This window comes from Bacillus rossius, chromosome 12 (genome assembly GCF_032445375.1).
Source record: "Bacillus rossius redtenbacheri isolate Brsri chromosome 12, Brsri_v3, whole genome shotgun sequence".
Lineage (NCBI taxonomy): Eukaryota > Metazoa > Arthropoda > Insecta > Phasmatodea > Bacillidae > Bacillus > Bacillus rossius.
In genome coordinates, this window is record NC_086339.1 from 54,007,551 (window position 1) to 54,031,178 (window position 23,628).

General features: G+C 40.5%; 1 protein-coding gene across 8 annotated transcripts in view; it reads left to right on the forward strand.

Annotated features, from left to right (window-relative positions):
* Nucleotides 1-23,628, forward strand: part of LOC134537948 (ribosomal protein S6 kinase 2 beta) — a 146,767-nt gene that overhangs the window by 115,177 nt on the left and 7,962 nt on the right. For 7 of the 8 annotated variants that reach the window (XM_063378949.1, XM_063378947.1, XM_063378950.1 and 4 more), the window contains 3 exons: nt 2,453-2,691; nt 11,608-11,725; nt 17,629-17,766. In XM_063378949.1, the coding sequence (XP_063235019.1) occupies nt 2,453-2,691; nt 11,608-11,725; nt 17,629-17,766 (495 nt within the window). Of the gene's footprint in view, nt 1-2,452; nt 2,692-11,607; nt 11,726-14,947; nt 17,358-17,628; nt 17,767-23,628 lie in introns of those variants that run through there. The other variant, XM_063378955.1, reaches the window with a different exon arrangement.

Below are 23,628 nucleotides of genomic sequence, written 5' to 3' on the forward strand. Positions count from 1 at the left end.
TGCCATGAAGGCTCTTCTTGTTCGTTAGCAGTCAGTCGGTGCTGGTCGTGAATTAAGCATGTAGTCTGATACTTGCTTTAGAGAGAGTGTGTGACAGCGGGGAGAATGCACGTAAGTGTTGTAAGGTGGTGACCCTTACAGTAATGTAAACGGTACTTGGTAATAGCTGTATTATAAATTCCATTTCGGCCGTCACCGTCTAAATTCAATTTGGCATTTATTGTTTTCCTTGATCGTTTTTGTATTAATACCATGCATAGTTTGTTTGACGTCTCTCCCCGTCTGGTCTACAGTCTTCGTTAGGACTTGTTTTTTTGTAATGAATTTAATGTATTAATTTGTAAATTTTCCTTTTATATCATGCCTTATCATGCTTTACAGTAAGCTTATACCGCCTAGTGTAGGTTAGGCCGCGGTCGCCTGCATGTTCATTTGACGTTTTTGTATTCTCTAATGAGGCATGTTAGTGTTCATTATCCTTGTGTGTAAGCGTTAATACTTAATTGTAAAATTTCTTTCAAGTATTTATCAAGTTAATATTATGTATTCTATCAAGCATTTAATCCTAAAGAAAATATAGATATGCGTTCACGTATTTTGCCGTGGCATGTGTACTAGCTCTATCAGTATTAAGCAAGTATTAATTATATGTGAAAGAATGATGTATTTGTATGATAACCACGTGAGGCCTTTGCCCATGATTAAACGAACTAAGTTAATGTAACTATTTGCTACTTCAACCTTTGCATCCATCCTTGGCTATAATTGTTAGATTACCTCTTTGAAAACCTTTTATTCAGCATAATTTATTCAGTATTTTTAGGATAGTGTTACACGCAGTTGAAGGTTCACGTGAATGTACTTCACCTGTTTACACTGTCCCATGAAGCTCATGGAAGCCTTCACAATTAATAAATAATAAAATAAACTCTCTTGAAATATATTATGAAGCACAATGGATTGGAATATATGTTTATCCAAATGCATTGCAGTTAAAGACTAAATTTAGGATGTTAATTTGAAACATTAAAACGAAAAATTTTTTTTACACCAACATTTTCATTTTAGTGCTATTTTAAATATTCTAGTTCATTATTGCCCTCCTACATACCCTATACCACGCCCAGTACAAGAATGTTCAGGGTGTATTTACGATAATATTGAGCTTGTGCTCAGTGGGTGAAGTAGCAGTGCCGTAACATTTAATTTGTCAATTCTATTTCTTAGGTTATGTACAGTAACTATGATGAATATGTGGTAATGTATTTCTGCAGTAACTATGGTGCTTTTCCTTTTTATGGTAGTTCTTTAATACTAACTATTGTGTTTGTGTGATAAGTATGATGCTTATGATGTTTATTCGTCACTCAGTCATTTTTTTTTTTTTTTTTTTTCACTTATCATGCACCATTATTATGTTCAGCAAGGTGGACTATAAATTGACTTGTATTTGTACATTTATTTATTTTCAATGATAAACTGTATAAATAATACATATTTATGTGGAAAAGGATATTAGAAGGTTGTTTTAAGAAATAGTTGTTACTGCTGCAAATTCTACAAACTTTGAGTATGGCACTTGTATAGAAGTTATATTTTTTGTTTGTTCTTGTACTGTAGTTTAACATAAACAAAATCATGATGATGTGCTAAATGACTGCTAATACGTATAAAAAAATTATCATAAATACAGTATGAGATTATGTAAAATCTGTCACCTTTGCTAGTAAATCTAATACTTATCTACATTGTTAATAAAAATGAAATTGTGGGAGAAAAATCAGCATCGCAAGCTGAAGTACTTAAATTGTAACAAACACCTTTTCTTATCAATTCCTTGTCAACTAATCATGTTTCCTACTCAACTGTGTTGTACGAGCTTCGCAATTACTAAGTATATAAGCCTACATTACGTTACTCCAGGTTTGTATTAAAAATGCTTTATGAACGTTTTATTATGTCCGTAGACCAAACAGTAAATACTTAGGTTTTTTGAGCTTTAAAATTAGTTTTGAGTAGAGTACTTAAAACTCGATGCAACTCGAAATTTCAAATACTCGTTTACCCCTACTTTAAAGTGAGAAATATTTTATACTGGAGTACTTTATTTGAAGGTTTCACTGTAGTTGCAGGCCTAACTTACTTAAATATACTTAATTTTTGCTAAGGTTAAGAACAATTTAGAGCAAAAATTACTAGGCTTCAGTCTTATCTGAATTCTAATTTTATGTAATTTTTAAATATTATGTTACAGTAGCCATCAAAAATATTGTTTTGTTAGTTTAATGTTTTATTTGTTTTTGCCACTTGTAAGCTTTTGTTCTTATTTAAAACTCTAGTCATTATAGGTCTTATCACTACATTTATTTTAAATGTTTCTTTGATCTTGTGATCATGCTGTAGTGTGGTTTGTGAGTTCTGCACTTCACTTCTTAAGGTCATTTAATTACAGGTTGTACACAGAGATTTGAAGCCTTCGAACATTCTCTATGCAACAGAGTCTGGTAACCCAGATGCATTGCGCATTTGCGACTTTGGTTTTGCGAAGCAACTGCGCGCTGAAAACGGTCTCTTGATGACGCCCTGTTACACTGCAAACTTCGTTGCTCCCGAGGTGTTAAAGAGGCAAGGCTACGATGCAGCGTGTGACATCTGGTCCTTGGGTGTTCTACTTTATATCATGTTGGCGGGGTGAGTTATACTTCTCAATGCATTTTCAAGCTCTGTGTAAATACTAGAGATTGACAAGTTAGCAAATTTTGGGTTTGAGCCGAGCCAAGTTCAGTATTTTTTGTCTTGATTCAAGTCAAGTTGAGTAGAGTCCAGACTTGATTAATGTAGTTGAGCTCGAGTAGTTACAGCTTTTAGGCATAGAGTATTAAAATAGGTTATGCCAGGCCTGCCGATTATACGGATTTTGTCAGTTTTTATGGATATTTATACCATCAAAAGGATATCCGGATATTTAAGAAATATTACGGTATTTATTCGCGCATAAAAAATAAATACCAATAATGGTCATTGTTGTTTGTTTACGTAACAGACGTTTCCGCACCGGCGATAGATCAATCTGTAATTTTTTCGGTTCCGGTTCCATTTTGGTTCTTGGAATTCGGTTTGGTTCTTCTCCGGTTCCGGTTCCGGTCTCATTGGTTGTGAGGATAATCAATCTTTAAGAAAAGAAAAAAAAATTTATTGTTTCATCGGTAGTATTTTAAACAATGTTCGCATATAGCAAACTTCTCATCTGCATCAAGAACAAAATGTTCCCACACATACGACATTACTGTGACGAAACAAACTCCTCATGCACAAAGCTGAAAATATTACTTCCTTTATTAATTTACATGCCAATAACATAAATTTTTTAACGCCTAAACCATGACAGTAGCCAAAACAAAACGTCAAAGTTCTGGCTGTGTACCAACCTCCGGGTATTATTGGTCGCATGTGTTGAAAAATTACAGTAAAATAAGTATCATGGTAAATTAACATCTAGAAGGGTTTTAATTGTTTACTTCAATTTTCACATACATTTAAAACCATATGGTTTAATTCTGGAATGGTAAAATAACGTTTACCGTTTATAAGTTAAAACGTATGATAAGTTGTGTAATCCATGGCAAGTTGGTCACTATGTTCACAAAAACATGGCAGCGCAGCCGCGGCATATTACCGTAGATAAATGAAAATAACAATATGACCAAGACGGAAATTTCGGAAAATTTTCCAATTATCTGTATTGTGCTACATTTACATACAGAATAAAGTTATCCCGGCACTAAATATAATATAGAACATAGTTATGGCCATGGCTGTGATTGCATAAATTTTCTTAAGCGCATTAAGTCACGCTTGAGGTATGTACGTAAGGTAATGTCTGTCTGTTTTAGATATGCGGAATGTTTATTTACCTATTTATTATTTATACGATTATACGTAATGGAAAACACCATTACGTAAATAAATTATTGTAACACGTCTTAACAATAATTATGCCGAACGGTTGTGCTTTGAATTTGAAGTGTAGTGAAAATACTAAAAAGGAACCTTAACCCCGTAAGTTTTAAAAACAAGTCTTTTCAGTACCAGAAAATGGTTCCGGTCCGGGGGCCTAGAACCGGGAAACCGGAGAACCGGCCCAAACCATCCCTAATATATTTATCTGGTTTTTGAGACAAATATTAGCATATGACCTATGAACCTATGTGGACGTGTTTTCTTTTGAAATTATCAAAAAAAAAAAAAATTCATGGATGTAAGTAGATTTTTTTGCCTTTGCAAAGTTTTATTTGCTACGATAGAACTATAATTTGACATTAATGAAATTGCCTACATTTATTTACGATTTACGCTATTATGATTTTTCAGGATATTAACAATGGAATTTTTAGGATTTTTCAGGATTTTTGAGTGTGTTCTTTAGGATTTGGAATTCAATATCAGTGGCAGCCCTGGGTTATGCTATAATATTGCTTTAATACTAGGGATCAAAAAAGATAGTGCATGCAGAACTTTATTACTATTAAATATTATGTTGTGGTAATTGTTGAAAGTAATAACAATAAGTCATTGGTACTTAGACATATAAATTAACAAAATTAATTTTATCAGTATCTGAGTTTATATGTTTTTTTGGCCTTGTTTAGGTATATAATATATTAAAGATTTTGGTAATTTTGCAGAAAAGTGCTTCTAGGAAATAAGGAAAATAACTAAAGTGAAAGGTTTGTGTGGTCAAGTCAGCTACATTGATTATAGTTGACGCAACATAACTCCGAGCCTGGGTGACGGTTAGAAAATCGTTGTGTGTTTGTGAGTCCCGACATTGGAGAAGACAGACGTGGCGCGGCAGTGAGAGATAATGCGTAACTTGATAACCGGGGCTACACGCTACTGCACAGAGTGAAAAATTAGTCCTTCGGTGAAATCCGACGAATACGTTCGTTAACACATCCGTGGTACTTACTAAACGTTGTTGTTTACAGTTTGGATCTGAGGTTTGTGTGCTTGCAGTGTATCACTTTTGTTCAGAGCCAGTGTTGCATATGTAATGCAGTACTTCAGTAAAGTACAACTTTATACATTATATGCCTCCAGTGTTGTCAAAAGTTAAGAGTAAAAAACTGCACTCGCAGGCGCGGGAAATCGTCTATAACGTTCTGCAGTTTATGGAAAATGAAGTGCGATTGCAGGAACCGTCCATTTCACCAGAGAAAGCACAGCTGAGAACAGCTAAGGCGACGGGTGTGTCTCGCACGACTGTACAAATAATTAAAAGGGAGGCTAAGAGGAATGAAGCTGGTGAAGGAACATCTTTCGAGACGCCCAACAAGAAGCGAAAGAAAACATGTAAACACGAACTTGACACCTTTGATGAAGCTGTGGTACGACGTACTGTGTACAATTTTTACTTACTTGAAAAACGTGTCCCGACTGTCGAAACTGTACGACGTAAACTAAAGAATGACATAAATTACCAAGGTAGCAATACAACCTTAAGGACGACTTTGAAGAAGCTAGGATTCCGGTGGCAGAAAACCAAATCGCAGCGCTTACTTTTAATAGAAAAATCAGATATTCGGCAAAAACGTATAGAATATCTCAAGATTATGCGTCAATATAGAAACGATGAACGCACAATTATATACATGGATGAGTCGTACATATTGTCGTCTCATGTAAAAAATAAAATGTGGAGTGACATGTCCTCAAATGGTTTACTAGTGCCTGTCGCGAAGGGTCAAGATTAATAATGATTCACGCAGGTGGTGAAAAAGGTTTTATCCCAAATGCTCTTGCAATGTGGAAGTCGCACCAGGCAACAGGGGATTATCACAAAAACATGAATAAAGATAATTATGAAAAATGGCTCACCGAACAATTAATACTAAATCTTCCACCAAACAGTGTTGTTGTGATAGATAATAATCCCTATCACAATGTAAAAATAAATAAAACGCCTACCTCCAGCTCGACAAAATCGGAAATGCAGCAGTGGTTAAGTAAAGAGAATATTTCCTTTACTAGCGACATGCTTAAACCAAACTTGTATAACCTCATAAAGAAGCACAAATCTTCGCACGTGCAGTACTCGGCAGACAGACTATTGGTAAATAGTGGCCATACATTACTTCGTCTGCCCCCTTATCATCCGGATTTGAATCCGATAGAAAGCATATTGGCTAAAGTTAAAGGAGAAGTCGCTTCAAGAAATGTTACTTGCAATTTGGCAAATGTAAAAAAACTTTGCGAGGAGATATTTAACCGAATGGGTCCAGAAGATTGGATACCGATTTGCAATCACGTCAAGACACTCGAGAACGAATACTGGGATAAGGATGTGCGTTTTGACATTGAAATTGATAAAGTGATTGTTCAGTTAGGTGATGCAAACAGTGACAGCAGTGACGTTTACACATCAGACTCTTCGGATGGAACAGTCAGTGGCGTTGAAGAACTGAGGTACTGCTTGGAACGTCAGTGGTAAGTGGTCAATGTTTTCTACTTTTCTCTACCTGCTGTGCAAGGTCGCCGTATCTGCTTATACCCCCTCCTCATCCACCCGACCACCCACACGTGTTGCAGTCCCTACTCCTCATGGGTGACGTAGCTCAAGCTCGGAGTTATATTGCGCCTAGTATACATATTACTTATTTATATATTAAATATGCATTATTATTAGGGATGGGCCGGTCGAATCCCTCGAATCCAAGGGATTCAATGAATATGCGAAGATTCGGCGAATCTGTGAGGATTCAAGTAACTAATTGGCGAAAACCACACACATTAGTAAACATTCAGCCAAGAACAAGAGAAATGTGTCCGTAGATATAACCGTATTTACCCGAATATAATGCGATGATTTTTATCAAAATATCCAAAACTGGAAGTGGGGATCGCAGTATAACCGCAAACCTACATTTTTGCCGCTCGAAGAATGTTTTGAAATGACGCGGCGCAGCGAGACAACTGTGTCAAGCACAGGGCCGGCGCCAGCAATGCGGGAAAAACGTGAAGTATGTGATTTAAGGGATGATAGTCGCAAAATTTATAATCAAACCGTGCATCAAAAACACATTTCGTTCAAAATAAAACAGAAAAACGGAACTCGGACGAAAGACGGAATTAACGCATAATTATCTTCGTAGTACATACTAACGAAAAAATAGGTAGTTTACTCAGTAGTTGATAGAGAGCGCGCGGGGCATTCAATCATCGGCGATTTATCGATAGCCCACTACGTGCGCACACTCTATACGGGAATCAATTTAACCAAACGTGAATGATGCAACGACATAATTCAACACGTTTGAAAATATCTTTAAAAAAATTTCCACATTAAATCAGTAAGTGGACCAAAAACGAAGCAGGCTGGACCCTGAGAGACTCAAAATGCTTGTGTTTGTAAACAAAAACTTGGACATATGAAACAGCATTTTCGTACATTGCAGATTTTGTGATCTTGGTTGCTGATTCTACTTACAGGAGAATCCCGTTATAGCAAGCACGGTAATAACGAGAACATGCCTATAACGAGGTTTTTTTGAGGAATTTACGGCGTGATCGCGTGTCGTGCGCCTTGGTTATTTGTCTGCTTTATCTCCACCCCTCTTGCTCGCCACTAGACATCTTGCCGTTGACACCTGTCATAATCTTCAGCCGTGCAGTCGCCACCTAAGTGCGTGGCTTTAAAAATACTAGAATCCCGTCCTTTCTTTCTTTTATCAAACTTCCGCTTGGCTTCAAGGCTTGACTCGAATATGCCAAGCCTTTGAATATACATATACTTGTACACATTTCTTATTATTTAGAAAATAGACAAAATCTATTTTTCCCGCCATTAAACACAACAATGCGCACTTTTTTTAAAAATATAAATGCTCTTAATTAATTTTGTTGGGACATTTTCATTATCGAATAATAACATTGTTTATAACTATGTTAGGGCAAAGAAGTTAGAGCCGTCTTTATACTTGTTGCTAATTGATCGCGTTAATAATACACAAATATTTGTAATCGTGTTTGGAATTATTTGTCGTGACATGTTAAACACGTGACGTTATTTATTTTATGATCTGACAAATAGTAGGCACTACCGTATTTATTTCCGAATCGCTAGGACAGTTTTCTTGTAACTTTAGTTTCGGTCAGTTGTTGGGGTATCTGTCCGGGAAGGGGGTGGTGATGGTTTGAGTTTAATCCCAAATTTGTTTTCTAAAAAAGTTTACAGGTTTCTTTAAATGAAAAAATATAGTTTTCCAGCGACTATTTCGTTTGAGGCGTACGTGCGTTGCCGCACTCCTGCTTTTTTTGTAAGGAATTAAATCGTCGTTCTACACTAGCGCTGCATATTTGCAACATCCTGAACCAACACGGCCGCCGGCAGACAGCCCACGTCGACAATAGATAGCAGCACAATGCTGCGTCGGCCGCGGGCCGAGTCGAGTAATCGATTGCGGGCTGAGATGCTATACTTACGTGGCGTGGTAGGGTATTCTGGTTATTTTGACGCAATCGGTGATCGCATCCGTACTTGTGGGGTATCGTTTTAAAGAGAATTCACATATCTGCTCACAGAAATTAAGATTTCGTTAATAAAACCTGTTATTTTCCTATTATACAGGTTCAAACACAATTTTTATGCTATTTTCGGTTTATTTTTATTTTTTGGGGGCCAAAATCTGCCCAATTCGGTTATAGCGATGATCAAACCCGGAACCGTGACACCTCGCTATAACGGGACTCTAGTGTATTTTTAAAAGGGTCATTTGTGCAGAGGATATGTAATTTTAATTTTGTAAAGAACTGCAATCTACGACAGCTTTGTTTTTGATGTCTTTTCAGTTTATTATTATGGTTTTTAAATTAGGCTTCTGTGCTCATTGAATGTAACTATCTTAAGTACCTGATGTTCATATTACTTAAATTAACTCATGAGTAGTGTTAAAGTAGGTTTTTTTTTTTAATTTTTTAGGTCATATTAACTAGCATCGCATGCCCATATTTCATCAAGTAAGTTCTTTGTATTTGTTTTATGCCTTTTTTAATGGAATAATCTCAGTGTTTTAGGTTCATTTGTACTAGAAAACTACAATTTGAATGAAAAAAAATTTTTTTAATAATTTTTTAATAATTTTTTTTTAATGGATTTGATATTTGACAAATCCTTAAAGGATTTGACTAAGTATTCGGATTCGGCCAAAAATAGGATTCGACCCATCCCTAATTATTATTGTATCTGAACTAACTTAACATACCTTACACTTTAGTTTATATTAATCTAACTTTTCAGGATATGTAATATTTTAAGTACCTATTTAAATAATTGAATATGCACTAAATATTACCGTACAATGACCCAAATTATAGCTGTAATCCATAATACATACACAGGGGCTACTTCTGCAGGCTAATAAGTAATCACTTTTGAATTACTACATACGTGCTGAAAGTTTATACGATTGATGAAAACTAGTATAAAAAAAGTACTGGAGCGACATTAAAATATTTTCTTCCTAAAGTTTGTTTTCTGTGTTAAATATCTAAAGTGCACTGCTGGTATTACATTCCAAAATGACTCCAGTTTCTTGTGTTTTGTGATGTAAATAGCAGCATATATGTTTTCTAGGTAATACACCGTACATTGAGAAAACTGTGTAAATGGCTGGAAAACATATGTTAGTAATCACATAAATACAATATTTCACTGTAAAATATTTTCATAATAGTTAAATATGATTTTATGTTCGTTGCATTTGAGTATGTATCAAGTTTAAAAAAAATACGAACGAGTCTCGTTTGGTCAAGTATGATGAACTCTACTTTTGAGCAGAGTCGAGCTGACTACTTTCTTGACTCAGGTAGAGTTTTCAAGTCTGCCCAGCTCTAGTAAATGCATATTTTACTCAATCATCTGTCAGACATGCTGTGTGAAATTTCTCAAACGGCTATATTAAACTTGCCTTTTTAAGCATATGCCATGTTTTTTAACTCTCGAAAGTGCTGTTTATATGGTTAGTTTGTGAATTTATAAAAGAAGTAACCAAAACGGGGTGAAGTAAAAGTGTAAGCCTAAAATGCACAAGCTAATGAATTTTTTACATATATTTTTATTGTATGAATGAGTAATCTATTTTTTTTTTTGTTTCGTACAGGTATCAAATATTTAATAGAAAAACTTTATTCCATTCAGTTTTAGTGCGAATGAAAATGTAAAACAGGTGATAAAATGGTGTTTTGCGAGGTGTATTTAGCAGGCCAAGCACTGCCGCAGACCGCATGTATTGCTACACACTTTGTGGAAACAACTGCTACTAGTGACTTTCATGTTTATTCATAAATTGATGTATATTTCCTTTTTCACGTACATTCTTTGTTAAATTGAAGGAGCTAGTAATTTTCCACTTTATAAGCGGTCTGCTGCAGTATTGCGGCTAAATGACCATTGACGAGCTACTGCAGTGCTTTGCTGTTGGACAGTCGTCTTTTGTTTTTAGTTTGTAGATGCTTTAGAATGTTTCTCTAATAAGGAAATGTGGTAATGTGTGTGGCCAGGAGTACTTACTATGGATTTTAATTGGTTCTTTAATGCCACAAATTGTTCACGTAAATATTATAGATTTCATTGAAATGTAACGAATCTGGCCCCCTTGATACAGAGCAGGATGTGATGATCTTGCATTCTTGCAATGATGCTGCCTGCACAATCCTGCAGAGAGGTTTGTAGACAGACGTCCGTAAATGAATGATTAGCAGTAGTTGCGTGTCAAGACAGTGTCACGACACATCTGGAAATGAACGACCGGGAGCGTAAACCTTTCTCGATGAATGCCTGTAAACTGGCGGGAGGTTGTAAGCTTGACACATCTGTAAACTGACTTTCAAACAGGTGGCATTGCAGGTTCTCAAAGTGCAGGCAGCTCCGGCAGGCAGAGCAAGTATTGCGTTGCTACGATGAGTCCCGAAAGGCTATAAGGCAGGTCGACGATTGAGTGAAGGCAGGCATATCTGGTAGAGAGGAGAGGTAACAAGCATGGCGCCAATTGACAGCGCATGTTGAGTATGTAGTAAAATCGTCCAAGCAAAATTTTTTTAGAACATAATTGACTTAAAAGCTTATTTTGCATGTTAAAGTTTTTTTTTTAAATTTGATTTAATTTGAATATAGAAAAAAGGGATATTTTTGGATATCTTGAGTCAGAACAGTAGAACTGGGGAATCAACCTATCCGTATAATGTCAATCATCTTATTTGAAATACGTTAACCTCCCGTCATATGTATACGTGATTTCTGTCCATACAAGTAGTGAAATTAGCAACTTTTACATAACAGAAGTTTTTGCGTTTCTGTAGTCTAAATTATTTAAACTTTTCTTGTGTTTCGTATTTAAGCAAAAAGGATACTGTTGCATCCAAAAACTTAACTGTAATTTAGGAACTAGAGTTATTACTGTTTAATGACATGCCGTAGCCTATAGTTAATTAGTCAAGTGAAAGCAATAAGATGTAACATAACATCCTGATGCAGTAAAAACAAACTGTTGCATTTGTGCTGTGGTTAAATGGCAGGTATTTTACAGAATACTCACTGAATTTTTTTTTTAGGCGCACTCCGTTTGCATACAGAGAAACAGATTCTCCGAGTGGAATACTGCAGAAGATTGGTGAAGGTCGGTTTGATCTGGAACGGGGGAACTGGGCGAACATTTCTTGTGAAGCCAAGGTTAGTAGTTTTAAATCTCTTGAATGTTTGTATTTTTATCGTTGATGTAATCAAAAAATTTTACAGAGTGAAACTGAGGGGCCATTGTGGTTGAGTGGTTGGATCATCCGCCTCCCACCAAAGTACCGTGTTTTCTCGCATAATCGTTGCACATTTTATTCTAAAATCAAGTTTAAAAAGTAGGGGTGCGACGATTATGCGGAAAAAAAATTTGTTAGGTAAAGTTATTTATAAAAACAAAACCCGTTCATGGAAAGTACGTTTATTTAAAAAAAGGTGGAGTATACAAGAGCACGCCAAACAATTAAAATTAATTATTCATTAAACAAAAACCTTTCTTCAACTTTAAATAGAAAAACAAAATCTGTGACATGAACGCAAGCGTAACTACCGCTGAAGAATGCTGGCTATCAAATGTAGTTAACTTTGCACTCGACAGAGAGCGTGCGTTGCATGCAATTGGCGAATTATCGATAATCGACTACGTGCGCGCGCTCTATACGGGAAGCAACATAACCCAACATGAATGATGCCAACTAGCGCTGGCTATATGTTTACAAGCAGTTCACCGCGGGAACGCAGACATCAGATAAAGAAAATAAAGTTTAAAAAGTCTTTAAAAAAACATTTGCATGTCAGACAAATTCGTATTTCCGTTAATTAAATAAGTAAGTGGTAATGTCCGAATAAATATTCGATTTCTACTTTAAAATACAGTACAACCCTGTTATAACATTCTCCAAGGGACCAACATAAAAAAATGTTATAAGCAGGAAATCATCTTCACTTTGTAAAAATTACGCGTGGATTGATTAAATTAAAAAGTATAGGTAAAACAACACAAAATACAGGAGTAATACACTAAGTACAGCAATAGAGTGGAAAATTGGTTAATTTTATTTATAGATAATACCTAATAATATGCTAAAGAAAAAAAAAAATGTTTTGTACGATACAGTTCAGAGTCGAAACAGAAATATTCAACTCTTTTGCAATCACAACACGCGTTTTGTTGGGGTTCCTGTCCACTTGGTTAATAAACTGAATTTTTTCAGCTACAGAATATATTTTCGCTTATATTTATCGGCCATCATAGCCGTACAAAAACCTGAATAAAATTTCAATACGGCGTATTTTAATTAAATACGACCGTGACTACAATAAGTAAAAAAAAAAAAAAAATAATAATAATTACGGTAAAGGTTAACCACAAACAAAAGCCGTGAATATATCCATAGAACAGTTAACCATCTCAAGGTGTTAAACCTTTGAAACAAAAACCAGCACCATAGACTACAGTAGCACTGTTTCCGACCATGTATCAGTGCACAAAATGCGCATCATAAGTATAAAGGAACAAGTCATAGGCTAACAAGCGCGAACAGGACGCCATATTGATAGTCGATCCGGTGCAAGTTGTGGAGTGCGTGTGTACCACGTCTATGGTGAACTACTCAAATGTAAACATCTGATGTTTGTATATGCGTGCTGTATTTTCTAGCTATGGTTTCACTCTAAATTATGACTTTGAAGGAAGGGATACTGCAAATTGTGGCAGTTATCAAAGCAAATTTGAACGTTAAAGGCGGGAATGTAGAAATTTTAATATTGTTACAGGCGGGAAATTAAAGCATTGTGATAAATGGAGAAATGACGGGACCATGAAATTATGGTGTTATAGGCGGGAAAATGTTAAAAACGGGAATGTTATAACCGGGTTGTACTGTACATACAATACGTTTTATACGGAAAATATACCTACACTGCGGCAACTCAGACAATCAGATAAAGGAAATAACGTTTAAAAAGTCTTTAAAAGAAAATTTGCACGTCAGACAACTTTTGTATTTCCATTAATTAAATCAGTAAAGGGTAATTTCCGAATAAATATTAGATATACTTTAAAATACATCGTTTTATACGGAAAAGATACTTACACAAAGCGCTCGGCATCTAATAGCGGGACCAAAAACATCAGACGACGTTTACGCGAGAAGTTTTTTTATCCCAATTTAGTCGGCCAAAAATATAGGTGCGATGATTATGCGAGTGCAACGATTATGCAATAAAAGAGGATAACCCAAATTCAGTTTTCGGCATGGTCCATCCCAAATTTTTTGAACAGAGAAACCTGGTGAATTTTCTCGGGTTTTTTTGGCAAGGGTTGGGTATGTTGGTTCTTCATTTCTTTGATTCCACCGATTCCACCTGGGATTGTATCCACCCATTCTTAAGCTGTAAGGAATCGTATATTATTTAGAATGGTAGGTATTAAAAACTTGATAATTTGGTTGTAAAATGTATTCACTCAATAAAAATAGAGATTCGTGTCACAGTTGCTGCATTTTCAAGCCAGTGAGCTCACAAAGTTGACGCAACTCGCCTTCCACTAGTATACAAAAGACGTATATAAATTACTTGTTGGTTAGATCATCAAGCCATTACCTATATTTTCCTTAAAAATGTAATAACCAAAGTTAGATGTATGTACGTACTTGCAGGGAAAACATTGTAACCTCACTTCGATATAGCAATTTTATTTCATGTATGCAACTGTTACCTCCCCCCACTTCAAACGACAGGAAGTGATAATAAGAAGGAATTGGCTAACAGTAGTGAGTACCTAGTGTCGTAATATTCACATTTATTATAAACACTTTTAAGTCTTAAATATCTATTGCTGGTAAGCACAGGGTAATATTAGAATAATAATTCTTGGCTAGACTAGAAGTGTGCTCCCAATGCATTAATACAAATTTCCACAATACCCTTAAAGGCTAGTCATCTACTCTGCAATGCCTCTTTTGTGTTGAGCTCAAAACAGCATGCCCTGGTTATGCAGCAGTGCATGCATACCTACACTGTAAAAAAATGCAGCAAGTATAAGAAAAGTACTAAAATTACTCAACAAGAAATAATGCTTTACGTTGCGCAATTGCTCTTGTTACCAGTAAAAGCCTAAATTTTAACTGCATATCAGTGCTGCCTCACACTCAGAAATATTAAACTTGGCTCTCCTCACAACATATTAATACCAATAAATATTGCAAGCTGTATCAATGTAAAATATCCTATGAAAAATTATTTACAAATATATACAAAGTATTATATACAGAGCAAAACAAGCTTTCCTCTGCTCATCAGAGTAATTCAGAAATTATGTTAACACCAGTATGTATCAGTGGTACATGTAAATAGTTTATTTGAGAACGTCTATTCCAGGAAAGGAAGGAACAGTATTGTCTGCCGGTTACTTCGGAACTCCGCCAGTAGCCTCGTCCAGTCTGTGTGGCCTCGCAGCTGTGCACCAGGGACCTACTGCGGGACAGGATCCCTCTCCTCACGGCCCGTCCACCCGCCCTCGGTCTGTGCACTGCAACGAGGTGCTCTAAGATGACCACAAACACTTCACTAGCAAAGTTCATTACGCTTCGCAGTTATTTTCCAAGCTGGTCGACACCCGGCTGCACGAGTCTCTACCTCCGTCACTCTTGCCAGTGTACCACAGTTGCTTCTCCAAAACATATGCACTTGCAACTCTCACTCATTCGCAGTACAGTCTGCATCGAACGATGAAAAGACCAAAGTCCGGTTAACGTTCACGTCACGCCACGCCTCCGTCACACGATTGCTGCCTGCCGTCTTAACTTCAGTTCCGTGCTATTAACACGTATGGTACCTCCAAGCCAAAGTACAAGACCCGCACTACTTGTACTACGTCAACTTGAATAGTGCTACAACACACACTACCACCAAGTGTCGTCTCTACTTCCGCCGTTAATACACACTTCAGGGACTCGCTGAAACATTCCAAGTCCAGCTGGTTACGTTTTCAAAGTGACGGCAGCAAACGGTTTAACAACGTGACGGCGTTGACGGTGTTGTCTTCCGTGGAGCAGCGTAGCCCCTTCCTTCCCCGACGTGGTTCGCACTTGGTCTCTCTTGGGCTTGTCCGATGTGTGTGGGGCGAGCTGCTCCCAGTGGCCAGGAGCTCCCCAAGGCTCGAGGAGAGAGGGGCGAGTTTCTGCTCAGTTTCCCATCCAGCGTTGACGAGCAACCATGACACAAGTTGAAGTAAATAATTCAAAGCGGCCAACTGTTATTCATAAAAATTTTAGTTTGGTTTAAATTTTTTATTTTTTTTTTTAATTTTTGTCTACAAAAATTGATTTATCATTATATTATTACTTAATTTTTATTTCCCTTTATTTTCCACCTTAAAAATAATAGTTTAAAAAGGTTTTTCTTGTATATAAAGTCATTAAGTTACATGCCTGAGTTTTATTATTTGTCCAAAACAAGTTGCTGCCTGTGTTTTGTAATTTGAGCTAAGTTTTGTCAAATTGCTGATTGATTTTATGTATTTGGTTATCTTTCGGTGCTAAATTATGTTTTAACTTGCATTGCATAGTTGTCATATTGACATGCTTTGCAGTGTTATTCCGGTTCTATCGCAATTCACCATAAAATCTTGTCCGTACTCAGCACCCATTCTCTCTGATGAACCTGATGTTGAAGAGACATTAAGCCTTAATTCAGTTGATTATTATCTAGTATAACCCTCCTAACACGTGTGCAATGATACTAAAACACGCACTAGAAAACCTTTTAGAAGGTTTAGTTACTCATGTGTCTCAACTGTTAAATACGTACGAGTGATCTCATTAGTGCACTTTAAGTCTTGAATATTTTTTTATCTTTTATTGTTTCTTATCCTTAAAACTCCTCTGGCTATATACATGATAGTTTCATGCCATGGAGCTACTTTCAATCCAACATGTTATTCATTTTTTGGCTACTGTCTTCAATACGGAAGTAATTGTTTTAGTCTTGAATGATCTAACTGTGATTCAATCATTTAGTTGCTGTAGGTGTGTCATTGGTAGGTCCTGGAAAAATATGTTTCACTGCCCTGCAGGATAGACTGGTAGTTCTGTATGTAGTCAGGCTGACATCATATGCTCGTTGGCTACTAAATTTGTTATAGTGGTTGCTAGTGTTTTGGCGCTTCTTCAGCGGCAGGTATTTGTTTTGGCGCTGAGGTCCTTGTGATAACTGCCAATTGAAGATAAAAAAAATACATATGGTTGATCGAATCTGTAAAATGTTTGTGACTATAAGGATTTATATCAATATTTGTCACAATACTTCATGCCTGTGTGTTGCCATGGTTAAAAAAATTGACCATTTCGTAAATTCAAAATGTTTGATAATTAACTAATAAAACGAGATAGACCTAATTAATGAAGAACATAGTAATGGCAAGACATTCAAAGAGACAGGACATAAAAAAAAGTCAAAACACAACACAAACTACACAGATCACTCAATCTTTCGACCACACTGTGACCTTAATCAGCATGATCAGTAATTTTCATTGTGTTTACTGTGGTTTATCTGTGTTTTGATTTGTGTCCTGTCTCTTTTAATTTTTACTATTGTCTAGTTTCTCATCAGTAGTGAAACTAGTTCTTGAAGGAACTTGTGACTCAGAACATGGAAGGGGAGGGGAAAGGGAGGTGAGTAAAGATGTTAGTTTTCTAGAAAAGCAGTTTTGAGAAAATTTTCAAACTACCACAGAAACACAGAAATAAATTTTATCAACTCTTTATACAAACAAAATCAAATAAAACATAACTTCATAGCTCTCTCTAGCACCTAATAGCTCACATAACATTTGAGAGTAGGGTAAGACCCATGCTACCACCTCCTGACTGAAAGGAAGAAATATTGTTGTTTAAACAGTGCCTATCAATCTGAAGAAAATGAATTATATGTTATGTTTAGAATTGTGTAAGTGGAATACTTGGTTGAGGAATGTTGCCCGCTGGCACCTGTGTGGTGGCAAGCGAGGCGAGGAAGGGAGAGTATGTGTGTGTGTGTGTGTGTGTGTGTGTGTGCAGGACCTGGTGCAGAAGATGCTGCACGTGGACCCGGGCCAGCGGCCGACGGCCAGCCAGGTGCTGCAGCACGACTGGATCCAGCACCGCGGCTCCCTGCCGCACCGCCGGCTACAGCTGCAAGAGCCCAGCGTCATCAAGGTGCTCCCCCGTCTCTGTCTCTCCCTCTGCTCTCTCCCTCTGCTCTCTCTACTCTCTCTCCCTCTACACTCTCTCCCTCTGCTCTCTCTACTCTCTCTCCCTTTGCTCTCTCTCCCTCTGCTCTCTCTATTCTCTCCCTCTGCTCTCTCTCCCTCTGCTCTCTCTCCCTCTGCTCTCTCTACTCTCTCCCTCTGCTCTCTCTACTCTCTCCCTCTGCTCTCTCTCCCTCTGCTCTCTCTACTCTCTCCCTCTGCTCTCTCTCCCTCTGCTCTCTCTATTCTCTCCCTCTGCTCTCTCTCCCTCTGCTCTCTCTACTCTCTCCCTCTGCTCTCTCTCCCTCTGCTCTCTCTACTCTCTCTCCCTTTGCTCTCTCTCCCTCTGCTCTCTCTACTCTCTCCCTCTGCTCTCTCTCCCTCTGCTCTCTCTACTCTCTCCCTCTGCTCTCTCTCCCTCTGCTCTCTCTACTCTCTCCCTCTGCTCTCTCTCCCTCTGCTCTCTCTACTCTCTCCCTCTGCTCTCTCTCCCTCTGCTCTCTCTACTCTCTCCCTCTGCTCTCTCTACTCTCTCCCTCTGCTCTCTCTCCCTCTTCTCTCTCTACTCTCTCCCTTTGCTCTCTCTCCCTCTGCTCTCTCTACTCTCTCCCTCTGCTCTCTCTCCCTCTGCTCTCTCTACTCTCTCCCTCTACACTCTCTCCCTCTGCTCTCTCTACTCTCTCTCCCTTTGCTCTCTCTCCCTCTGCTCTCTCTATTCTCTCCCTCTGCTCTCTCTCCCTCTGCTCTCTCTACTCTCTCCCTCTGCTCTCTCTCCCTCTGCTCTCTCTACTCTCTCCCTCTGCTCTCTCTCCCTCTGCTCTCTCTCCCTCTGCTCTCTCTACTCTCTCCCTCTGCTCTCTCTACTCTCTCCCTCTGCTCTCTCTCCCTCTGCTCTCTCTACTCTCTCCCTCTGCTCTCTCTCCCTCTGCTCTCTCTATTCTCTCCCTCTGCTCTCTCTCCCTCTGCTCTCTCTACTCTCTCCCTCTGCTCTCTCTCCCTCTGCTCTCTCTACTCTCTCCCTCTGCTCTCTCTCCCTCTGCTCTCTCTACTCTCTCCCTTTGCTCTCTCTCCCTCTGCTCTCTCTATTCTCTCCCTCTGCTCTCTCTCCCTCTGCTCTCTCTACTCTCTCCCTCTGCTCTCTCTCCCTCTGCTCTCTCTACTCTCTCCCTCTGCTCTCTCTCCCTCTGCTCTCTCTACTCTCTCCCTCTGCTCTCTCTCCCTCTGCTCTCTCTACTCTCTCCCTCTGCTCTCTCTCCCTCTGCTCTCTCTACTCTCTCCCTCTGCTCTCTCTCCCTCTGCTCTCTCTACTCTCTCCCTCTGCTCTCTCTCCCTCTGCTCTCTCTACTCTCTCCCTCTGCTCTCTCTCCCTCTTCTCTCTCTACTCTCTCCCTCTGCTCTCTCTCCCTCTGCTCTCTCTACTCTCTCCCTCTGCTCTCTCTCCCTCTGCTCTCTCTACTCTCTCCCTCTGCTCTCTCTCCCTCTGCTCTCTCTACTCTCTCCCTCTGCTCTCTCTACTCTCTCCCTCTGCTCTCTCTCCCTCTGCTCTCTCTCCCTCTGCTCTCTCTACTCTCTCTCCCTCTGCTCTCTCTACTCTCTCCCTCTGCTCTCTCTCCCTCTGCTCTCTCTACTCTCTCCCTCTGCTCTCTCTCCCTCTGCTCTCTCTACTCTCTCCATTTGCTCTCTCTCCCTCTGCTCTCTCTACTCTCTCCCTCTGCTCTCTCTCCCTCTGCTCTCTCTATTCTCTCCCTCTGCTCTCTCTCCCTCTTCTCTCTCTACTCTCTCCCTTTGCTCTCTCTCCCTCTGCTCTCTCTACTTCCTCCCTCTGCTCTCTCTACTCTCTCCCTCTGCTCTCTCTCCCTCTGCTCTCTCTACTCTCTCCCTCTGCTCTCTCTCCCTCTGCTCTCTCTACTCTCTCCCTCTGCTCTCTCTCCCTCTGCTCTCTCTACTCTCTCCCTCTGCTCTCTCTCCCTCTTCTCTCTCTACTCTCTCCCTTTGCTCTCTCTCCCTCTGCTCTCTCTATTCTCTCCCTCTGCTCTCTCTCCCTCTGCTCTCTCTACTCTCTCCCTCTGCTCCCTCTCCCTCTGCTCTCTCTACTCTCTCCCTCTACTCCCTCTCTCTGCTCTCTCTACTCTCTCCCTCTGCTCCCTCTCCCTCTGCTCTCTCTCCCTCTGCTCTCTCTACTCTCTCCCTCTGCTCTCTCTCCCTCTGCTCTCTCTCCCTCTGCTCTCCCTCTCTCTGCTCTCTCTACTCTCTCCCTCTGCTCTCTCCCTCTGCTCTCTCTCCCTCTGCTCTCTCTACTCTCTCCCTCTGCTCTCTCTCCCTCTGCTCTCTCTACTCTCTCCCTCTGCTCTCTCTACTCTCTCCCTCTGCTCTCTCTCCCTCTTCTCTCTCTACTCTCTCCCTCTGCTCTCTCTCCCTCTGCTCTCTCTACTCTCTCCCTCTGCTCTCTCTCCCTCTTCTCTCTCTACTCTCTCCCTCTGCTCTCTCTCCCTCTGCTCTCTCTGCTCTCTCCCTCTGCTCTCTCTCCCTCTGCTCTCTCTCCCTCTGCTCTCTCTCCCTCTGCTCTCTCTCCCTCTGCTCTCTCTACTCTCTCCCTCTGCTCTCTCCCTCTGCTCTCTCTACTCTCTGCCTCTCCTCTCTGCCTCTGCTCTCTCTACTCTCTCCCTCTGCTCTCTCTCCCTCTGCTCTCTCTCCCTCTGCTCTCTCTATTCTCTCCCTCTGCTCTCTCTCCCTCTGCTCTCTCTACTCTCTCCCTCTGCTCTCTCTCCCTCTGCTCTCTCTATTCTCTCCCTCTGCTCTCTCTCCCTCTGCTCTCTCTACTCTCTCCCTCTGCTCTCTCTCCCTCTGCTCTCTCTCCCTCTGCTCTCTCTCCCTCGGCTCTCTCTACTCTCTCCCTCTGCTCTCTCTCCCTCTGCTCTCTCTACTCTCTCCCTCTGCTCTCTCTCCCTCTGCTCTCTCTATTCTCTCCCTCTGCTCTCTCTCCCTCTGCTCTCTCTACTCTCTCCCTCTGCTCTCTCTCCCTCTGCTCTCTCTACTCTCTCCCTCTGCTCTCTCTCCCTCTGCTCCCTCTCCCTTTGCTCTCTCTCCCTCTGCTCTCTCTCCCTCTGCTCCCTCTCCCTTTGCTCTCTCTCCCTCTGCTCTCTCTCCCTCTGCTCTCTCTCCCTCTGCTCTCTCTACTCTCTCCCTCTGCTCTCTCTACTCTCTCCCTCTGCTCTCTCTACTCTCTCCCTCTGCTCTCTCTCCCTCTGCTCTCTCTATTCTCTCCCTCTGCTCTCTCTCCCTCTTCTCTCTCTACTCTCTCCCTTTGCTCTCTCTCCCTCTGCTCTCTCTACTCTCTCCCTCTGCTCTCTCTCCCTCTGCTCTCTCTACTCTCTCCCTCTGCTCTCTCTCCCTCTGCTATCTCTACTCTCTCCCTCTGCTCTCTCTCCCTCTGCTCTCTCTACTCTCTCCCTCTGCTCTCTCTCCCTCTGCTCTCTCTACTCTCTCCCTCTGCTCTCTCTCCCTCTGCTCTCTCTACTCTCTCCCTCTGCTCTCTCTCCCTCTGCTCTCTCTACTCTCTCCCTCTGCTCTCTCTCCCTCTGCTCTCTCTCCCTCTGCTCTCTCTACTCTCTCCCTCTGCTCTCTCTCCCTCTGCTCTCTCTACTCTCTCCCTCTGCTCCCTCTCTCTCCCTCTGCTCTCTACTCTCTCCCTCTGCTCTCTCTCCCTCTGTTCTCTCTACTCTCTGCCTCTCCTCTCTCCCTCTGCTCTCTCTACTCTCTCCCTCTGCTCTCTCTCCCTCTGCTCTATCTACTCTCTCCCTCTGCTCTCTCTCCCTCTGCTCTCTCTACTCTCTCCCTCTGCTCTCTCTCCCTCTGCTCTCTCTACTCTCTGCCTCTCCTCTCTCCCTCTGCTCTCTCTACTCTCTGCCTCTCCTCTCTCCCTCTGCTCTCTCTACTCTCTCCCTCTGCTCTCTCTCCCTCTGCTCTCTCTACTCTCTCCCTCTGCTCTCTCTCCCTCTGCTCTCTCTACTCTCTCCCTCTGCTCCCTCTCTCTCCCTCTGCTCTCTCTCCCTCTGCTCTCTCTACTCTCTCCCTCTGCTCCCTCTCTCTCCCTCTGCTCTCTCTACTCTCTCCCTCTGCTCTCTCTCCCTCTGCTCTCTCTCCCTCTGCTCTCTCTACTCTCTCCCTCTGCTCTCTCTCCCTCTGCTCTCTCTACTCTCTCCCTCTGCTCTCTCTCCCTCTGCTCTCTCTCCCTCTGCTCTCTCTCCCTCTGCTCTCTCTCCCTCTGCTCTCTCTACTCTCTCCCTCTGCTCTCTCTCCCTCTGCTCTCTCTCCCTCTGCTCTCTCTACTCTCTCCCTCTGCTCTCTCTCCCTCTGCTCTCTCTTCCTCTGCTCTCTCTATTCTCTCCCTCTGCTCCCTTTCTCTCCCTCTGCTCTCTCTCCCTCTGCTCTCTCTCCCTCTGCTCTCTCTCCCTCTGCTCTCTCTACTCTCTCCCTCTGCTCTCTCTCCCTCTGCTCTCTCTCCCTCTGCTCTCTCTCCCTCTGCTCTCTCTCCCTCTGCTCTCTCTCCCTCTGCTCTCTCTACTCTCTCCCTCTGCTCCCTCTCTCTCCCTCTGCTCTCTCTCCCTCTGCTCTCTCTCCCTCTGCTCCCTCTCTCCCCCTTTGCATCCTCCCTCTCCCTCTCTCTCCCTCTGCTCCCTCTCTCTCCCTCTGCTCCCTCTCTCTCCCTCTACTCCCTCTACTGTCTGTCTCTCACACATCCTGTTCCGTACTGTAGTAAACTGTCTTCTTTTAACCTAAGTTAATTTTTAAGAAAGTATAATTAGGTGTTGGTGTCTTCAGTTGTTCAGTGTCTGTTTATTCACAATAACAATTAATAAAATCAGACATACGAAAAATCAATGCTAATATTGCTTCAACGTCCTAAAATATTTTGTCTGAGTGGGCCCTAGGAAGTGCGAAAAGGCTCTTTTAAAGATTTTAAAGTAAAGTTTGAGGGATATTTTTTCATGACTTGCCAAGTCAGCAGAATGGTTCACTGACATTGTCTGGCAATTCTCCGGTTTTTGTTTCATACCCACTGGTACTATTTTTCTGTTCTTTTTTTCCCGCAAATATTAAAATATTAATTACAAAATTTAAATATATTCAAACAGTTAAATTACACAATTGGATATGTTTCCTGTCTGCTCAGTTACCCATCCAACGCCAAAATCGTTGTCTCTCCTTTGTCCAGTCTCCTGTTGCTTGAAGTTTTTGTTCTATCGATACAATTTTCTTCCTATTCGTTGCCATACTTGTGTAATTTTCAACTTTCAAAACAACACAACATCTGTCAAACTGGGACACACACGCATGTACACAATAAGCGATCCACACACAATGATAAACTGCACCGCACTGAGCAGGTAGTGCGTTGTGTAGGAAGTGAAGGAGGTAGGGCGCACAGCATTGTGGAAGGAAGGGATGACTCACGTTGCTTCGCCTGACGTTGGATAATACAGAATTTTGGATGTGCAAAGGTTGGATAAGCGAGATTCTACAGTATGTATGCTTACCTTCACTCTATACAGAATGTAAATATATAGGGGTGTGCGAATATTCGTAAACACGAATAGTAACTGACGAACTATTCGCATTCGTAAGTCGAATAGCAAAATTTAAAATTGCGAATACCGTATGCCCGAATATAATGCGACCTGCAGTTTCAGGAGGCCAAACAAATGTAAAAATAATTTTGGTAGGAATTAATGTGAAAATTCATTAGTCATACATTTTGTGTTGATAAATCCTTTTTGCATTTATGTATACCACATTTAACTTTCCGTTTCACAGCTACGTATTACTATTT